Here is a 21,606-nt window from a genome sequence, read left to right on the forward strand (position 1 = left end):
TATGACTATCAAAGTCACCCCGGAATTAAAACTAAGAATTTTTAACGTAACTATTTTTCTAAACACTATTGAAAAAACTTTTTTCCAAAATAGTGCATGGACTTTGTGTGGCCTACCCCAGTACATGTTTTAAAAATAATAATCTTGAGAAAAACCTTACCTGTTGGAAAATATTCTAAAAACAAATTGAAATCCTATCAAAGTCACCCCGGTTTACGGTACCCCATAAATTGGGTTCGATTACTTTGCAAATCTAATTAGTAACTATAATATTTTTTTAACTAGGTAAGTTCTATGGCCCAAATAATGAAAAGTAAAAAAAAAGTTTCATGAAAAATTTGAAAATGTTATTGGTTTAAACAATTCAAAACTTATTTTCTTACATTTCATAGAAATATTGCAATTTAAATTTTTAGATTTCTCTTTGAATATCCTTGAACAACCTAACTTAAAAAAATTGGCTGATAGTTGTCACCGTTAACCCTCTAACGCCCATGGTTGCACCAGAGCACCACTAATTTTTCACTTCAAATTCAAATTTCTCGAATGAATGAAATGATCTCGTTTTTCCTGCACAGTGTTATTTAAGATGTTTACTGCCTCCAATTCAAATTCCATCCAATTTGGTCAATTCTGTAGAAAATGGCAAGGAAACCCGTAAAAAATTTCTGGGCGGGAAGGGGTTAAGAAGGTCTCTTCCGGACATTCTGCGGGGTGTATCGAAATATTCCGTAGAGGGCCTAAAGCAAATTTTATTCTCAAGATTTTGTTCTTGATTATAAAATTGGATTTAATAGTGAATTGACTTGTTCTATACTTCAAAATTGTATCTCAAAAGAATCTTTGAAATATTCTTCTTAAATAATTACCCAAAAGTTTCATCAAAAATATTCAGTTTTCTTTCACTACACTCAAACCCCGATGGTTTGACACCAACTGTTGTCAAACGAACGGGGTTACTTTTTAGTTTGACATCCCTTTTAAACGGAGTTCACACACACTACCAAACGTTTGTTTTGATAGTGTGCGTGAGCGCCGTGTAAAAAGTGACAGTTCGTCACTTTTTAGTTTGACTTTGACCAACCAACGGGGTACAAACAAAAAGTGTCAAACGAAAAAGTGACCAACCACCGGGGGTTGAGTGTATTTGAAACAACCCAAAATAACAAGCCATGGATTCAACATTTCACTGAAAACAAATGTTGTGAAATACATTATGCACCATTAAAGCAGCGTTTCCTCAAGTACAGATATTGTAGTACATAATCAAAGCTCAAAATAATTGTTTTCATATGAGTTCAACAATTAATCAAAGAATTGATTTCGGTACCAAAAAGGATATCATTTTTCTTAACTTTTGACTTGTTACGTTTGGGAAATAATATTTAGCTTAAGAGCCAAAATTCCAGACATTTTATGCGATTTGTTTATGTAACCTGCACTAATTAGGAACTGAAATATTTGAAAAGCCACTTATAAATCATTTTTTTGTTTATGAATTTTATAATTCATTTTTTTTTTGGAAACATATATTTGCATCATAAGTTTCTTTATACAAGTCTTCATACAAATTTGGGGGCTGTCCATAGAAAAGTTCTATGAAAACATTCAAAATTCTGTATCTCGAGAAGTGATTTCCTGATCGTTTCGGTGTCTTGGGCAAAGTTGTAGGTTATGTTTAAAACTATTGAGAAAAAAACCTAGTTACACTAAAAAAAATTACCCAAATTTTCAAAAATGATTTTTTTCACAAAAACTCAATTTTGAAAAACTTTGCCCCCCTACGGACGTTTTGTTTTTGGCCAAGCGATAATTTTTGAAAAAAAAATTGTTTTAGGAAAGTTTCAAAAATACACACAAAAACTATGATTTTTTTTTAAGATGTGAAATTAAATTCTAAATCGAAAAATACTTTAGATAAATTTTGTTTTAGTGCACCGATTTTGAGTTATAGAAATTTAAAGGTTAAATTATTTAACATAAATGTATTTTTTTGTATAGATAGTGTCCATGCTTGTCAAACCTTAAAAAATATTTAAAAAAAACTGAGAAAATTCTCTGCAATTTGCATTTTTGGGATATTGTAGATACAAACTAAGGTAGCTGCCATGAAAAAAATGAACATTATCAATAATGAGATTTTTTAAATAGACCCTCAATTTCCATTCGATGATATCTTAGGAACCAGATTTTCAATGTTTAAAAGTAAAACATATATGAAATTTTCAACTCCTTGAGAAATATATATCCTATTTTTTAAAATCACGCTTAACATTTCAAAAGGGCATAAATAGTATTATTAAGCCCTTTTGAAATGTTAGTCGTGATTTCATATCTATCTTCTATATATATAAAAAATTTCGACGGTTTTGTTCGAACGCGAATCAGTTCAAAACGGAGCGTCGGATCGAGGTGCTCTTTGTTGCGTTTGGTTCGTACAAGCCCAAGGAAGGTTTATACGCTAACTAATTGACACTTTGGCCACTCTGGAACCGATTCCGGAGCATCGGCAAATTGTATGGAAAAAGTTACGTAAAATCAAATTTTGATCACAGGAGGCTGAATAAGCAAAAAAGCAAAAAACGTCAACAAACGAAAAAAAAGGCAGAACGAAGTTTGTCGGGTAAGGCTTGTCAAATAATAAAAAAAAATCGAAGGTCGTTAATTTTGTCGGGTCTATATGATAAAAGTCTTAAAAAAATGGTTATGTTTTTTTTTGAGTAAAACTATATTTTTTGAATAGTCTTTATCATAACCTACTTTTTTTGCCGAGGACACCAGATCGATCAGAAAATCCCTTCGCGAGATTTCTTATCTTAATCTAAAAAAAATATAAATTTAAAAAAAAAATATTTCAGAGATAAACGCCAGCTTTCACATTTCATTTCATTTCATTTGGTTATAGTTAAAATCACCTTAATTAAATAAACAACAAGAATATTTCAAGTATGGTTTTAAGAGCGAGTCCACGAGCAAAGCATACTTATCTCGCATCGACCTCAACAATCTGCCTGAAATTTTCAGGATTTGTACATATAAAACTAGCATCAGATCCAAATATGAGCACTCTAGGTCAACGGTAAGTGTGGGCAAATAGGGACACAACGTTTGAAGGTTCAAAAACGTCAAATATCTCAGAAAGGCTGTAACTTAGGCAAAATTCAATTAAATTCAAATATTTAATATTCTGAAGGGGCTTAAAAATGCAACAAAATGAGGGGTGAAACATTTCAATTGTTTAATTCTGAAGGGAGGTTTGGCATTTTAATGAAAAAAATAGCACAATATTCAAACTCAAATAAAAACGTGTTCCATACAGATATCAACCCGATTCGACCTGTAGCTTGTAGGGGACATCTGGGACTACCTTCTGAGACTGATAACGAAATGAAAATATCTCGGGTGAGTTTTCAAAAAGCCGTAAGAGCCACCGTGACCTCTGACATTAATTTTCGTTTTTCTCGAAAATGAAACAAAATTTCATTTATTTTAAGTATGGGGCACTTGAAGGACGTGTAGATGAACAATTTCGAGTATTTTTGGTATTGGTTTTTCGTAAGTAGGTCGAATACCGATGCAAAAAGGGCTTTGTTTACCAATGGCTCTTGCGGCTTTTTGAAAACTAATCCGAGATATACACGTTTTCTTTTAGTGGATTGTTTTGAGTGTACATTTTCGCTCGGGCACACCTTAGATCCCATTTTCTGGTGATAGTTTTATCATATTCGTATTCCTGAGTCAATTTCACATTAGACACACGAATAAAATGTATATTTTCATCCATTTTAACCCTCTACAACCCAACCCCGCCTTTAGAAAGGGCTTCATCTCTTCTACCAATTTTTGATCTTTAAAAAGCATTGGAAAGAAGAACTTTTTAAAATATAAGAAAATAAATAGGTTGGAAGTTCTTCTTGTTTTATGTGATTTTGCTAATGTTTTTAAAAATGTATTTTTTTAGGGCTTAACTTTGCCTGTATTTTTACTAACATTTCCTATATTTTAAGTTAAAAAGTGCATGCAGTATTTTTTGTAGTGTCCCAGACTATGCCATTATGCATTTTTTTAGAATTTTAATAATGATAGTGTCATTCTATAGCAGAAAATGTGAAAAACAAGCAAAAAAAAATGTAAAAATGGCTGTAAAAACATGGTGATAGAATATGTCAAATACTACAAAAAACTAATCTGAAATAAACAAGATAAATGCAAATTTAAATACCAAAAATGAAACAAACAAAAAACATAAAACAAGAGAAGTAAAGTTTTTCGTAGAACAAAAGTTGCTCAAAATGATTAGGAGGTCACGGGAAGAATAAAAAATTTCAAAAAAAATTGGGCAGTAGAGGGGAAGTTTTTTTTTATAAACTAAATTCCAAATAATCCAAACTCTGCAACTTATATCATTTCTCTTCAGAGTGCACAACTATTTTAAAAAAGTGCTCCGATTGAAAAGGCCGTGGTTTCTGGCCGTTTTGGCGGTGGCTGCCGCAGCCACTATGAAGCAGTACATAAATACCCCGTGCCAAGCAGACACACACACACAAATTTTATTATCCTCGCCGATTTGGCTACCTAAGTGCAGCCCCTTTTGTGGGTGGTGGGGGTGGTTGCGGCGGTGGGGTCATGTCGAAAATTGGCCGGATTGTCGTGATCGGTTGTTGATGTTTGTTCTGTTTTGTTCTCTTAAAATTATGGATTAATTTGATTTGATACATTTTTTGTATTGTTTAGGCTCGGAAATATTTTCGCGGAAATCTTCCCCACTTGAAACGCCACTGCCAGTTTCATCGAAAACAGATGTTTTTCGCGCGGTTGGGATGAAAATGAAGACGACCGAAGCCGTCAACACCGACGACGGTGAGCGATGAAAGATAAACCCTCGAGGGGGTGGTTTATGGGCACGTGGGAATGTGAGCATGTGACGACGACGACGTATGCTTAAATCGCGATTTTATCTTGCGGATTAAATCCTTCCGTTTTTGTTTGTTCACTTCGTGCCCAGGGGGGTTTAGGATGGGAAGGTGGATCAGAATAAGTAGTTGAGATTATGAAAACAATCCTGAGGGGAAGATTACGAAATGTTCCTTCAAGATTTTTTTTCCTGAAAATGTGCATGCAATATTACTTTGCTGCACGTAATCCAACCAAATAAAGTTTAAATCACGATTAAGTCACATTTAATTTAATTCCGTGCCACCTCAAGGTGGAAAACTAAACAAATTGTAACAATTTCTCTAACGACCTTTTCCCACCCCTAGAAATGAAAAGTTGTGCTGTGTGCTGCTATAAAACGCTTCCAAACCTAGCTCCATAAAGGAGCAGGAACAAAAAGGGAAAACCCCGGGAAAACTCACTTACATTTGGCTCCTTTCCTTACCGTAGAAAAAAAAGTAGAAAAAATAACATGCACAGAACACTCGCAATTTGTACACGATTTTTATGGGCCGTGAATGTTAATGAGATTATGCGGGAAAAGTGTGTTTTCGGTTTTTTTTTCGTTCGGTTGAGCTACCACACTCTGAAAGCTATAGCTAGTAGAGCTTTTAAGTGGTACAACGAAGGGGGAGGTTATTTTTGGGGGTGAAAAAGTTCCGCCACCGATATGGAGGGAAATTTTTTTGGCCAAATATGTTTTAATAATTTGTTGCGGTTGGTGGCACATTAAAGTGGGTGGTTTTGAGCGGACTCCTGAAATGGAGTTTGGGAAGGATATTTTGAGCAAAGGTGAATCGATTCTGGAGTGAAATTGAGGGCAGTATGTTAAAAATTTTACGAATTTTAAGGACTAACAACTTTAATTCCCAATTGTCCAGCCTATCTAATCCCTCTAAATTAGCTGGAAAGCCCACGAAGAAGCAATCAACGATATAACTCACCTCAGGAAGGACATCACGTCACCGGGTCGTGTCATCGTTATCACACCTAATTATGTTGATGTTCTACACCTTGTCCGCAGGCAGTCAGCCAGTGATGTGGGAGTGGGGCTTTCACTTCTTCCTCTCTACAAAAGCTTTCCCCGAGAAACCAATTTGCACGACCTCGTTTGCGGGAAGAAAAACTAATTAATGTGCCACATTAGGGAGTGGCCACTGGCTGAAGGACTCCGGGGGGACCACTAAATCACGACCGAAAATTGGTCACTCCATGATGGTAATCTACTTCGGAGAATGCTAGGTTTTCCAAACCAAACAAAACGAATGCTTTCTTCGATAAAGGGATTAAATTGTGTTCAACTTTAAGAGGTTATGAAAATATATTATAAAACCTTTCTAAATGCAGTGCAAGGAGCCAATTTTTCCCGTCACAACTCAATAAAGTGGTCGCCAATGGGGGTTTCCTTTCTCTCAAGTCTGAATCTAGATCCAAATCTGCTTTGTTTTTGCTGAACTCCGTGCTCTTTGTCCACTTGCATCTGATGCTGGTGCTGCTGGATCCTGCTCAGGATTGCATCCCGCCAGCAAACCAAATTTTGCGAAGGAGTTTCCAGCATTTGGCCGCGACAACAACGACCCGTCGGACTGTCTGGACTGTGCTTGGCAGTAACCTTCAGATGGACATTTTTAGAAAAAAAAAAGTTATAAAAATGCAAACGATGTCAGGAGCGTTTTACAACACATTGTTTAAATTGTCTGAAGTAATGTTTGAAATATTGAATATTTGACCGTTTTGAAATGTTAGTCTTGATTCCAAAATTTTCAAAATATTTTTTTCGAAAAGATCGTAAAATTTCACAAATGTTTTATTTTCCAGCAACGAAAATTCAACTTTCTAAAATAGTTGCTGAGAGATTGGCATAAGATAATTTGGGAATGTTTGGCTGAGACTTTGCAAACTTCCTGCTTCTTTTTTTGAGCCGCTGTATCTCAACAATTCCTTAGCAAATTTTCTGAATTATTAAAAAAAAAATCTGGAATGGTCACTCATGGCCACTATTTTTTTAAATCGAAAAACTGCAAATATTTCGCTGAAATCAAACTTGCGGTGGCTATATTTTGAAATTGGATCATTTCATCAAAAAATCTGTAAAATACTTTTTGCAATTCCTTCGTAAAACTACTTACTTTTCCTGTCTTTCTCGAACGACGAAATAGCCTACTTTTCTCTACCAGAAATCATAGTATCGAATAGATAAAAATGCTGAAAAGTTCTGTTTTTCAGCACTGTAATGGATGCTGAAAAGTTGATTTTTTCAACACTAGTTTCGAAAAGTGATACTTTTCAACATTGTTTTGATTTAAACGGTGGATAAATATATGGACATTTGACTTACAATTCGTCGTCGTATGACTCGTGCTGAAAAAATCTTCTTTTTGCAACTTGTTGCATTAACTACTATTTCGATTGCAAATTTAATTTTACATAACAAAATGAGGTTAAAAAAAATTATGTATGAAATTTCGATTTTTACATAATCACTATTTTTTAACAAATTCATAACTCGGTTTTAAGTGACGAATGAAATCTCTAGGTTAAATTCACGTTAATAAAATAAACAACAACATAACTCGGTGGCTCAATAGTTGTGGATTTTTGTCCCCTAAAACATATAAAAAAAATCTGAAAAAAACGGATTTTGAGAAATTGATTTTTTTGTGAAAAAAAGTTAATTAAAAGATCGGCAATTGTTTTCCGTGTTCCTATTTTTGCTGAATAGTCCTCACCTAATTGATCAGAAAATTCCTTCAAAAGTTACAGATTTAAGAATATTAATCGTATGGGTGAACCAATGACAGAACATAGCTTCTTTGGTCATAGGAAAGATCCCCACAAAGTTTGAGCCAAATAAAAACATCGAAATAAAATCCATTTCTTGTTTTGGTAGAGAATGGCTGACTTGCTTCTTTTGACAAATCGTCAGTTGTGTGCTATCTTGTGACATAGACCATTTTGGTCGAAAATGAGATAATGATGACGTTTTGCTATACTTAACAAACACTACAAAATGCTTTAACCCGATTTTGCAAACTCGCTTCCGTTTCCCGGAAATCGCAATACACACTTGTGACATAGACCATTTTATCATCAAAATGATCGTGCACACTTGTGACACGTCATACATGTTGTTGGAAAATGTGGAAAAATTGTCTTGTATTTCACAAATTTATGTTGATACACACTTTCTAAAGGCAATGCAATCCTTTGTTTTTGAAAATATACTGATTAAGTCGGTTAAACTATTGATTTAAGTCTATTTTAGTTTGTATGGGAATTCTGTGCACACTTGTGACACGTAGTACAATTTTACTTTCGAAACACACTTGTGACACGTGCTTTTCAGATTTTTGATTACATAATTTACTGTAGCTTTTAACTGGTGTAACCAAATTAGTTGAAACTTGGAGCGTTTGTTAAGCGATAGTATACGAACCGATTGCTTCAAAAAGTTTGGCTCTACCATTCATAGTTTTGAAAATATTTATTATCAAACTTTAAAAATCGATTTTCTCGAAAAGTACTAAATGGTCGTTGTCACAAGATAGCACACAGCTGACGAAATGTAATGTTCGTGTCGGATTTTATTTTTAAAATATTGAAAAATATTGAAGAATTTGTTATTGGTTTGGTCTTTATTACATTTATTTTTATTTTTTAAGAAGATGACTTTAAAGGGAAATTTGCTTCAAAACATAAAATGTTTCTTTTAGCAGCTTCTAACACACTTCTTTGGTGATAAAGGAGCGAAACATGTTTTTTGCATTGTTTTATTGTAAAAATAAAACAAATCGAACTACAAAAAGCTAAATTATACAATTTTGAACAATTTAGGAGATTAATTAGTATTGTGAAAAGTTTCATGGTCTGATCTAAATATTGAAATGAACATTTTTAACATGTTATAGGCCAATAGCCAAAATTCAGAGATATTAAAAAAAACAACTTTTATTTAAGAAAATGGAGAATATGTATCTACAATCAAACCGATTTCACTCAAACTAAGAGCAGAAATTGTGTTATTGCATTTTTTACGCAAAAAAATGACATCATTTGACTCATTTAGAATATGAGTCGAAGGTTGAGAATTTGGAAAAATAAAATAAAAATGTGTAAATTTTACGAATGTTTGAGTCACTAAACGAAAGCAAAAACTGTCGAAATATTCCAAGAAACAATTAAATTTGTTGAAGTAAGAAAAAATCGCCAAATTTGTTCCAGGTGATTTTTTTATGAAGCGATGTAATCTGTGAAAAATACAACAATTGTAGAGAAATATTCTTTCTAGAAAAAGTATTGTTAAAATTTGTTTGCATTCAGTTTTTTGGTTTTCATCAAAAATATTATAGAAAAAGATTGACATTCTCATTGATGAAAAAAAAAAATGCTTGAAGTTTTTTCTTGGCCAAGCATCTTGAAAACACAAAGATTGAAAAGTTAATGTTATTAAAATGAAACTGGCTACAAGTTTTCAAGTGTTTTTATTTGTTCTGAAATTAAAAATAAATGGAATATCTCAAAATTACCAACATTTGGTATCCCAACTTAGAGAAATTTCAACGATTTCACAAATTTCCTTTGGGGGTATATCAATAATAAAAAAAACAATTTTGAAAAATTGGTTTTTAATAAATACATTGTCAAAATTAGTCAAAATTTTCCCATAGTTGATAAAACACTGTGATAGCAAAAAACCAAAATGTGGTAAATTTTCAACAATTTCATTTCATTTCTTTGGAGGTATAATAATAATTTAAAACATCAACTTTGAAATTCTCGGTTTTCAATGAAAACATTCGCTTAAGGACATCATTTCAGCGTACAATTATTGATCTTTTCAAAATTGGTCAAAATTATCCCATAGTTCCAGAGGAATTCGATAAAAAAAACTGTAATACCTAAAAAAATACCTAAATTTGGTATTCGCCCAACGAAATTTTTTGCAATTTTCCAAAATCAAAACATTACCATAATTTAGTATGATATCAAATTTCGCTCTTGCATAATCCTTAAGACAAATTTCAAAGTGTTAATGAATACCATAATTTGGCATTGTTATTTACCCCTGCTGGGGAAAATATGTTCAAAATGACCTAAACAAGTAGAAAAATAAAAAAAATCAAAAAATAGTAGAGGGCAGTAGAGGGTTACTAAAATGAAAAAATCTTGCAAAAATATTTAAAAAAAAATTAGTTTGAAAGGAACAATATTTCTATTAAATCATTCAAAACTTTTGCCTTTAGAACTTTTTCAAGAAAAGCTCATGATGGAAGATTCAAAAGGCATATATGCAAAAATCATCAAATGTTACCAAAATAAATTGTTTGGTCGCTTCGACCGTATGTCTTTTGTTGCACATCTGATAAAAAATATTAATTCACGAAAATCAACAGAATAAAAGAATTAGCTGAATAATAATAATAATCTTAACTCAAAGGCTGTGTTAGATCTTTCAGGGTTAAGGCCCCCGGAGTCTGAGATACTGCTGCAGGGAGAAATTGTTGAACGCAAATCTGGGTCACTACGCTGAATAGTTCTTCATCGAGCGTTGGAGTACAGTTGGAAGCTTCTTTAATTTGGAATTGGTGCCAGAATTATTGCAAAATCGATATTTATTTGCAAAGGTGCTTAAAACCATTTTATTTCATTTAAAATTTTTAATTAAAATGGTTGAACAAAACATAAACTAGACTAAACATCAGAATAGTTGGCAATGCTATGGCAGGGTTGCCAGCGGCACTTTATGGCACCCTCTCAAAGTGCACTGCAAACTTATCACAGCTCCGAGTCCGAGTCCTGAAGCCGGGGGTGATTAGTGAGCTGCTCTCTGGCTCTGTTTATAGTATATGTACTAGTGCCAGTACTAGCAGTAGTGGTGCTAATGAGGAGGTAAATATTGCATCGTCGACAAAGGACGAGAGAGAAGGACGATAAGCCTCTTCACAGGCACGGCTCTATTGTTGTTTGTTTTGATGGCAATTCATGGATAAACGTTTTCACTCGGGCGTCGGATGAATGGTTTTCTTGGGCTTAATTTGCTTGCGATTCAAAGCGGGCCTAATTGTGCGAAAGGATTTTGAATTCAGGTGAATTGTTAGCTGAGCAACGAGGGGTAATTGAGATTGTAGATTTTGAAGCAAAAAAAATACTTTAAGAAGCTTGTTAAATTCTATCACAAAACTACAAAGTATTCTTTTTCACATTGTATTCCTAAATGGTAAAACAATAAGGGGTGTGGTCAGACGAAGGAGTGTCACAGTGTGTCTCCCTGTAAGTCATAAAAATTCACGACCTTGCCGTCGGGCATAACTCATCAACCAAACATATCACGTCCGCAACCCATGGTCATTTCAAGTCCCCCGAAGGAATGACACAGGAATTTGGTCAGCTGGTGCAAAGCTTCAGAACTTTGATTTTTTTGTAGTTTAATTATTTTTTTTAGAAGAATTCCATAATGTTTAATTTAAATTTTCATCAATTTTAAAACTGTAAAACTTTTTTTCAGTGTACCTCCCAGCATGCCGGAGAATCAACAAAGAACTTAACGAGAGAGCAAAGGGTCATAAAAAGAGTCCCAACTCGTCACAGCTTGTGGTTTCGGAACAGGCCCCCAACTCCCTGCTGCGATAATGCTAACGATAATGACCTAACCTCCACCTCTTGCCACGAGTAGGAGGATTCCAAAAAATCAGATTTGTTTTCTTAGCAAACTTTTTTTTTTGGAGGTCAGAATTTTCCCAATCAATTATGGTTGTCACCGCACATCTGGGTGAGGCTTTTTTGGACACACCTTTTCCGACAGTCAGAGCTTTTTTTTCCTTCTCACCAAACTTGATGGATTCTGGAGATTGGTCACGACGACGACGGCGCGGCTAAAAGCTTTTTCGCGCTATCTTACTTTACGTCCGGCGGGACGCTGATTTCCTGGTGAGTGATAGTGCACCATTAGTGGGAAATTGGGATATTTGGGGTGAAATGAGGATTTGAATTTGAACCGGCAAGTTTTCAAAATATTCTTATTGTTGTAACATAAGATTTTGATACCATTAAAAAAAACCAAATCTTGATTAAATTTGCAAAAGCATGGTTCAACCCCACAGTCCCCCATAGATTTTCAAAGTCAGCAACAAAAAAGGCAAACAAGGTTTAACTTTCCTTCCAAATCTCATTCCCATCACCAAGCGCTGAACCATTGGCCAAGGTTGGGTTCGTAGTCCTGAGCAGCAAACATTGTGTTTGATATCCTGATCCCATTCCCAGCAGGTTGGGCATAGTTTTATGAGCTTTTTCCGGGCCGCGTACGATGGTTATCGGTCTGCGGGGTGGGTGTCGTAAAACCGCGGCCGGAGCTACATTATTGTAATTGGACCAGGACGAGCATGATGACTGTTGTTTAGTAGGATAGGAAAAATAAAACAGACAGTCCCGGAGTTCTTCCGGGGTGCTTCCTGGTGGTTAAGGGGAGGAGGGGGCTTTTTTTCGCGAAACGAACAACGCATTTTGTTCACAAAGTAATTTATGGCAGCGGTGATAAATTCAATTTGATGAGGAAATAATGAGGACGGGGAGCATTTGTTGCAGAACGATGACCAATAAAGTGTTACGCTTTTTTGCATGCTTGCATGAATTGTCGAGAAATTTCATGAGAATTTGTTAAATGAAATCATATATGAATCAGTAGTATTTATCATTATTTCCGCATTTTAATGAAACTTCCTAAGAGTATACGATGCCTTTTCCCCGGATACCAAGGAAGAGCCACATGACTATTTTGCTGAAACCTCAAAATATTGCATGTCATTTGTCATCTAATTGATGACGTTGTTGCAAATGAGTGACACAATGACAATAGTTTGTCCTTTCTTTCAATTTCTTGAAGTTAAATTGGCACTTTAATACTCTAATATCAAAAATAAATTTTATACCAATTATGAATCAATGCATTGCAAAGAAGAACTCTTATTTTTTTTAGAAATTCTTGGATATGATGATTTTGTTTGTTTCGTGTGACTTTGACAATGTTTTGAAAAGGAAAAAAAAATCTAGGATAACACTTATCATGCCAAAAAGTATGAAGTTATTTTGGTTTTGTCCCGAATAATGCTTCGTCACACTTTGTTGCGACTCAAATGGTAATGTTTATATCAAGACACGTGAAATTTGTTTTAAAAAATGGCCAAAGTTACTAGAAAAATGGCAGGTTGTAGAATAGGCCTGAAACTACCAATAAAAAACTAAAACTTAGCAAGATAAATGCATATAAACCAAATTAAGATTGATGAAGGAACACATGAATAATAAAAAGTAAAGAGAAGTTTTTCAGTGGTCAGTGGTTAAAAAAAACTATAAAACATTTGCAGGATTTTTTTTTAAGTATTTTTTAAACTTGACTTGTTTTATGACATGACATGTTATTGGAAATTGAATTGGTTTCTCGACCAAAAATTAATTTCTGCAGTTTTTTTATTTGATTAAAGATCATCCGTTTTTTTTCAAATATTTAAAAAATATTTTTACCTATCTGTGGGAGTTTTTGATTTTTTATGTTCTTTGAAATTTATTTGGGTTTTCAACAAAAACATAAAAAATACCCTTAGAGATAAATTGGAACTAAAAAAAAAGTCAATTTGTTTTATACTCTTTCAAACATGAGTCAAGCTTAGAAAATCAATTGTAAAAAAATATCTGAGTTTTCATATTCTTTTTAACATGCTCAATTCTTTGAAAATTAATTGGGTTTTCAAAGCTAATTTCTGTAGTTTTCGCATTCTTTCGAACAAAAGCAGTTCTTTGATAACAAATAGGTTTTCAAAAAAAAATCTATGATTTTTTGTGTTCCTTTGAACATGACAAGTTCTTTTTTGCAATTCCGTCGTGAAACTACTTAGGCCGTTGCAAATATTCCCCCCCCCTTCAAAAATGGTCTGAAAAATCAGGGGGCAAATTTTTTTTTTTCCAAAAAACTTCAAAATTTCCATGAAAATATTCTTATATAGTCTAATAGTCTAATCTAAAATGCATTTTTCTGCATAGATAATCATATTTAGCATGTTTGGGCATGTTTAAAAATGTTTTGAATTTTTATAAAATTCCAATGTACAGCACAGCAAAAGTTTTATTTTTGGCAAAAAAAAATTTTTTTTTTTGTGGATTCTTAGATATTTTGGAAACTATTGATAGCAAAATAACTGGACAGGTGTATAACGCATTTTAAACACATTTTTAATTAAAATGTTGAAACCTTGGCTCGTAATTTTAATTTTTGTACTTTTTATTTTTTTGTCACCCCCCCCCCCCCTCGACTTTGGTCAGAGTCGAGGGATATAAACTTCAAAAAATATTTGCAACGGCCTTACTTTTCCTGTCACTCTTGAACGACGAAATAGCCTACTTTCTGTACCAAAAATAACAGAATCGAATAGCAACACTTTTCAAAATAAATGCTGAAAAGTTCTACTTTTCAGCACTGAAATGGGTGCTGAAAAGTTGAACTTTTTTGCACTTGTTTCGAAAAGTAAAACTTTACAACATTTTTTTGATTTAAACGATTGATTTATTGACAAAATACATGAAAATTTGACTTCAAATTTCACTCAATGGGTGTTTTTCGTAATTTCAAAAAATGTTGTATGCAAAACTTGTTTTTTTCAGCAGCACTCCTCGTATTTATCCAACTCAGTGAACCTCGTTGGATAAATGTACGACTCGTGCTGAAAAAGTCCTCTTTTTGCAACTTGTTGCATAAATTACAATTAAAAGAATAAAGATGGATTTTAATTTATTTTGGAATTTTTTTGCTTTTTTTGGCAAGTAATTTAAAGCTTTAAAACATTTGTGAATTATATTTTTGAGATTTTGCATTCTGTAAAACATGAGCAGTTCAAAACTAAAAAATCAAAAGCATTCTATAATACATGAGCAGTTTTAGAAAAACATTCAGAAAGATTGTTTATCCGAAAATAATATTTTTATGCGTTTAAAATAGAAGGTTTCGGTTTCATATCATTCATAAATTTAATGATACATATTTAAAGAAAAAAACCCGATTTAATATCACCAAAGGTGAAATAGAGCCTTTCTTACAAAATGATGAAACTCCGAGAAATATATTGGTGCAATTATTTTTTCAAAAACATAATGATACCATCCAGTGAGAATTTTACCAAAAGCTTCGAATCTTTGAAGGCTATACCTCAAATGCCATTTTTTTTTAAATTTCAGAAGGACATTATTTGTCGCATTTAAATTTAATTAAGAAAAACATATTGGATTGACATTATTAGAAAAAAAATAAAGGGTACTCAGTAGGATGTAACAAAAATGACTTTTTGGCGGGCATTCAAGGGTTTGTTCCGGTGGGCATACTAAGCCCAAATCCAAAATTTGAGCTTGATTGGACGTAACAGGAGCTGGCGCTTCGCCCTTCAATTTTAAATGGGATTTAACCCGTAAAAAAAGATTTTTTCAAAAATGTCACTTTTTGAGGCATTTTGGTCACTAAAGCGTTTATTTTCAACATCATTGGCGTGTAGGCCAGATCCTTGCGCATCTTTTGGTATATAAAACATTGAAATTTGGAGCACCCTGGAGCTCGGTACAGACCTTCAAAGTTTGGCATTTTTTCGAAAAATCAGCCCCGGCAAAATCAAATGGCGTTTAGGGCGTCGCATATCTTTTTTGCCGGGACCGATTTTTTGAAAAAAATGCCAAACTTTGAAGGTCTGTACCGAGCTCCAGGGTGCTCCAAATTTCAATGTTTTATATACTTTAGTGCCTCAAAAAGTGACATTTTTGAAAAAATCTTTTTTTACGGGTTAAATCCCATTTAAAATTGAAGGGCGGAGCGCCAGCTCCTGTTACGTCCAATCAAGCTCAAATTTTGGATTTGGGCTTAGTATGCCCACCGGAACAAACCCTTGAATGCCCGCCAAAAAGTCATTTTTGTTACATCCTAGTACTCAGTCTTTAATGTTAGTCTATGATTAACTTAAAAAAATATGTATCACTATTGCACTTTGTCGATCAATTATGAGAAGCCAGAAAGAACACTTTCACGCGCAGCGTAAAACGCGCAAGCGTAAAAGCGCTGGCGTTGAAGCTTCGACTTGACGACTTGTCGAGCTTTCGAGCGAGAACGAGCCGGGACTTCGAATTTGATGTTCAGTATATAATTTTGTATAAATCCAAAAATTTAATAGGAAAAAATAGGGTAAAAATAAGACGAAAAACACTAAAATCGCTATATCTCTGGAAATACATTTTGGAAAAGCTTCAAATTTTGGGCCCAAACAGTTTATGGCGCATGTTTTCGAATGGCTTTTTGTTTGAAACTGAATTCTTTAAATTTGATAGTGTTATCTGTAAAATAGTCCAAAAAATACCTCCAAAAATGGCTTTGACCACATTTACTGGTCGAAATTGTGAATCGAAAAATAAAATGTTCGTCTCCGACCCCACGGCTACAGATCTGGCTTTTAAAAATTGTGGGTTTTACGAGCGGTTTTCCAGTGATGGAAGACACAAATTTTTAAGAGCGGATACAGACATCGGCCATGTATTTCAGAAAAAGAGCTCTCAAAAATCAGACTTTGAGTTCCGGGTTTCGGGCCAAAATTCAATCGAAAGAACGCATCTAAACCTTCAATTTAGTAATAAGATTTTTTCCTGGGACGAATCCTCGCCGTGCACGAATTTTTTTAGATTTCTGAAAAAGGCGTTTTTCCAAAAGCAAACCTTAAACCTTTCTTTTGTAAGAAAGGCAAAAAGTCAAACGCTCTCAAATAAAAGTGCGGAATCCAATCGGTGTAAAATTTGCTGAGAAGTTTGATCGAGTCGTGAACACTCAGTTAGAAAGAAAAATTTAAGTGAAATTACAAATAAATCCTTGGGGAGAATTATTCTGAATGACCCCTTACCTTTTTTGAGAAATTTACTCTGTATGTAAAGAAAAATCATACAGCTATAACTTTTGAATCAACCGTCTGATCAATACCAAAATTTACTCGAATACAATTCATACCAAATGGTTTCGATCGAGAATGGGCTGGGACTTTGAATTTGATGTTCAGTATATGATTTTGTATAAATCCAAAAATTTAATAGGAAAAAATAGGGTAAAAATAAGACGAAAAACACTAAAATCGCTATATCTCTGGAAATACATTTTGGAAAAGCTTCAAATTTTGGGCCCAAACAGTTTATGGCGCATGTTTTCGAATGGCTTTTTGTTTGAAACTGAATTCTTTAAATTTGATAGTGTTATCTGTAAAATAGTCCAAAAAATACCTCCAAAAATGGCTTTGACCGCATTTACTGGTCGAAAATTGTGAATCGAAAAATAAAATGTTCGTCTCCGACCCCACGGCTACAGATCTGGCTTTTAAAAATTGTGGGTTTTACGAGCGGTTTTCCAGTGATGGAAGACACAAATTTTTAAGAGCGGATACAGACATCGGCCATGTATTTCAGAAAAAGAGCTCTCAAAAATCAGACTTTGAGTTCCGGGTTTCGGGCCAAAATTCAATCGAAAGAACGCATCTAAACCTTCAATTTAGTAATAGGATTTTTTCCTGGGACGAATCCTCGCCGTGCACGAATTTTTTTAGATTTCTGAAAAAGGCGTTTTTCCAAAAGCAAAACTTAAACCTTTCTTTTGTAAGAAAGGCAAAAATCGATATATATATATATTTTGCAAATTCATAAATCTCGTAACAAAGCTTAATTATTCTCGTTCAAATTTAGCCTTCTTTGAGTAAATTACCAGCAAGTTTTTCCTGCAAAAAATTCTTGCTATAAATTTTAATCTTCATTGAAAACTTGTAGAATTTATCATAAACTATTTTCTTTTTTTGTTACAAATATTTATATTGAGATCAAAGTTTGGAAAAAGACGTATTTTTTTTGGGAAAATATTAGTTTACTAATTCATTGCATGATATATTGAGTATTTTGTAAAATTTAGCATCAATTTTTTTTATCTATTAAAATAATCGAATACATCTTTGAAAATAGTTCCAACGGTTTCTCGTTATTTCGATACGGTTTCAAGAAAATTATGCTTTTGAACTAGTTATATAGTCAGTATACATGTTATTTAAAATTTTTGTTTTTCGGCTCTGTTTAAGGTTGAAAAAATTCATGACAACAAATTTCAAGCTAAATTTTCATAGTTTGTCAGCAAAAAGTATCAAAAAATGCTTTTTATATGTTTTTTTATTTATCATAGAGACTTAACAATTTTATACATTTTTACAGTTGTACTACAGTTCAGACTCGATTATCCGAAAGCCATGGAAAAATAAACACGAAAAACTATTTTTTTTTGTTTGTGATTCGACTATCCGACGTCCCATAAAAACCTTCGCATAATCGAAACATCGGATAAGGGACCATCCATAAACCACGTGGACAACTTAGGGGGGGGGGGGGTTGGCGATTGTCCACGCTCCATACAAAAAAGATTTTATTTGTATGGAAATTGTCCACGATAGGGGGGGGGGGGGGGTTTGAGATTTCCAAAAAAATGTCCACGTGGTTTGTGGATGGTCCCTAATCAAAACTGTAAAAAAAATCAAAATAGCATTGAATGTATGAGAAACAAATTAAACTGGATTCTTTCCAATCGGTGATTTCAAATTACGAAATTCGTATAAAAACTGCTCAAAAGTGCTTTATTTATTAAAAAAAAAACGAATAAAATGGTCGCAATTTGATTCTATACTCCATTTTTCAACATTTTTCAATAAAAATTTAAATTTATGGTCAAATTATTAAGGGTGAGGGGTGAAATTTTTGAATTTTCACAGTCTGAAACGCATGAATTGGGTACTAAAGCCCTATGTAAATTTTTATGTACAACAATAAAAAACACGATTTAAAAACCATTTCTGATCACTTTTTTTCATTTTAATGCAAAAAAAAAAAATACAAGACAGCATTTTTTCGATGGATCAACTATGGTTCCCTTGGAACGAGCTCTTCTGTCAAAAAGGGCCGCGAAGTTAATTTTTGAAAATTGAATTAAAAATCAATTTTAAATCCTTTGAGGTCGTTCGAAGGGTCATTGTACTCAGAAAAATAAGCTTTATCGTTGTAAACAATAATATCACAAATTTAAGCTTAATTTTAGGACCCAATTACCCAACTATTAGTTTTCCTTGCCATAGAAGATTTTGTTCTTCCATGTCCTTAGTTGATAAATGTGTAATTTTAGGTTTGCAAAATTTCAGAACCAAAAATGGAAATATTGGAAAAAAATATTTAAAATTGTAAAAGTTAATTTTTCTAAAATACCATTTATCAAAATTTTATGTATCTTGTTTGATCTGTTAATAGGAAGCAATTATTTAAATACCCAAAATAAAGGTTTTATTTCATAAAACCTTGTGCAAAACATCTCATGTTGGTAAACAAACGACGTCATATTGCCAATGTTATTAGGTTGCGTTTATCGCCGAGGCCCTAACAAAATCAGAGTTAAAAAAAAAATAAACATTAATTGTTTTATGAAACATCTTATTAATATAAAATTAAAATGCACTTTTTTTTTTTAAATATTCCAAAGGTCCCTTGTACTTTCAAAACATCTTTTAACGCCCTTGCTTATGCTTCTCTCACATCGCTGAATTTCTCTCTTTCCTTACTCTTACTCAAACACTCTCTCTGAACACCACTCTCTCTGTCTTTCTCTTTATCAGTAAACAGCTGATTCCGTGCCGCTGACTGACAGCGCTACACATGCACATGCGTTTTCTTTGTGCGCGCATTTCGCTCTCTCTCACTTTTGTTATATTTTGCGTGTGGCGGCATGATTGTAAATAACTCGCTCGCCGACACAGACGTCACCGCCCCGCTGCACTTATGGTCTATAAATTATGATATCTAAATATATTATCCCGTCACTTTCGCACAAACGAACTGCTTGAAACATACACGATAAGACTCGCAGAGTGAGAGTTTGCTGTGCAAAAAAGGGTGAATCATTTAGTTTATTTATTTTCGCGAATGCAAAGTTTGCCAAACCGCGAAGCGATCCCGATAAGAAATCGCCGAGATTGAAAGGGCGTCCGCCCGACAAAGCGACAATTTCGCTCGACGCCAAGCTGTCAAAGGTTGCGTTTTTCTGGCCGGGCGCGCGGCACGCTAGCCAAACCTAGCTGTATTTGACCGAAGGGTTAAACTAATTGATTGTAATTCTTGGACCAATCAGGCGCCGCAAGGTTTCCGCTAAGCAATTCAGCAAATAGCGCGAGGAACTTTCGCGCTAATTGGCGTTGCCTAACGCCGTAACGCGTTTTGACATGCATGATTTCGCACAAGATGCTCGCTGTCACATTCTGTTTTGTCAAACGGAGGAGAAGAAGAATGTTTGTTTTTGTTTTTGGTGGTGTAGGTCATCTCTCCGATGGGGAGGTTTATTATTAGATCGAAACCGTACAAGTGCGCCGTACAATGCGTCGGCGTTGAATCAATGGTCTTGAAATATTGAAAAGAATGCGTTTTGGGACTTACGTTCTTCACTGTCGTCCAGGAGTAAACCTTCATCGTCCTCGGAACGTGTCCGGCGACGACGCCGGTGACGCCGGCCCAGCTGGGTCATCCCAAAAACGGACCCCAGGAAACTCGGCAGGAAATCCATGGTTCAGCAAAACTCAGCAAAAACTAGGCAAAAACCTTTTCCCTCGCACGAAAGTGAAAGCACAACACTAGCAAAATCTTCAGAAGAAAGCAAACAACACCATACACTGCTGCACACACGTGAATTGCACCCTAATTTCACTCAACATTGAGCCAAACCCGTGAACACTTCACAGCTGACCGGGATTTGAACTTGACCGCGAACGCGAAAACATTACACAGAAGTCACCAGAACCCGTAGGAAACTGACGTTTCGAGCGAAATAATAAACCAAAACTGATAAGGAAACTTCGACAGATTTCGACGGAATTGAACGCGCGCCCGAATGTGTCAGTGCAAGACTTTCGGAAGATGAGTGCGATACAGAGAGGCAAGAAGTAACAAGTAGGAGTAAAAGTGCAATCGTTCAATTAAACCGCGCGCGAGAGAGAGAATGGAACTGTAATGTGGGGTGAGAAGGCGTGATAGAGAGGAAGACAAAAAACAAAGAGAGAGAGAGAGAATGGAAAGGCGAGCAAGACGAACCGTCAAAACAGATGGGGGTCGTCTGGGAAAAGTGTCAAAGTGTATCAAAATCTTTTAAATTCGTAACAAAAAAGATCAATCTCATTCATTTTATGGTAAATTTTCATAATGTAATCTTTTCTCTAGAAAGAATCAAAGAAGAGGACTACCGTAACTTGTGGATTGCCCCTCTCTAGCAAGAGAGCGGCAAGCAGCTGTTTTGATTGGGGATCGTGTGTGAGTGTGAGTGATGGTGAGCATCACTTTTGGAGCTTTCAAAGTGTTTGTTGGTATTAGTTTAAGGGGAGCAGCGCCATGACGATTGCTCCCCATCTTCATTCGGTCTTTTTTGGTACGCCAATGGAGCTATGCCATAAAAGCTACTCTGATGGTGCTATAAAGAAAAGCGTGGTTTGAATTGGGCGTTGAAAGCTGTGTCGAGCAAAAATTAAAGTTATTTGTAGGGTTAATGAATTTTCACAATTTTACGGACAGCGTGAAATTCGTGATTTTTTTTCAAATGAATTAGTT

General features: G+C 34.4%; 1 protein-coding gene across 1 annotated transcript in view; it reads right to left on the minus strand.

Annotated features, from left to right (window-relative positions):
* LOC120416760 (probable phospholipid-transporting ATPase IA) overlaps nucleotides 1-20,921 on the minus strand; it is a 177,211-nt gene extending 156,290 nt beyond the window's left edge. Inside the window, exon 1 of the mRNA XM_039578600.2 lies at nucleotides 20,446-20,921. Coding sequence (XP_039434534.1) covers nucleotides 20,446-20,572 — 127 coding nt within the window. The 5' untranslated portion in view covers nucleotides 20,573-20,921. The remainder of the gene's footprint in view (nucleotides 1-20,445) is intronic.
* Nucleotides 20,922-21,606: the final 685 nt, after the last annotated feature.

Source organism: Culex pipiens, chromosome 2 (assembly GCF_016801865.2).
Source record: "Culex pipiens pallens isolate TS chromosome 2, TS_CPP_V2, whole genome shotgun sequence".
In the NCBI taxonomy this organism is placed as follows: Eukaryota; Metazoa; Arthropoda; class Insecta; order Diptera; family Culicidae; genus Culex; species Culex pipiens.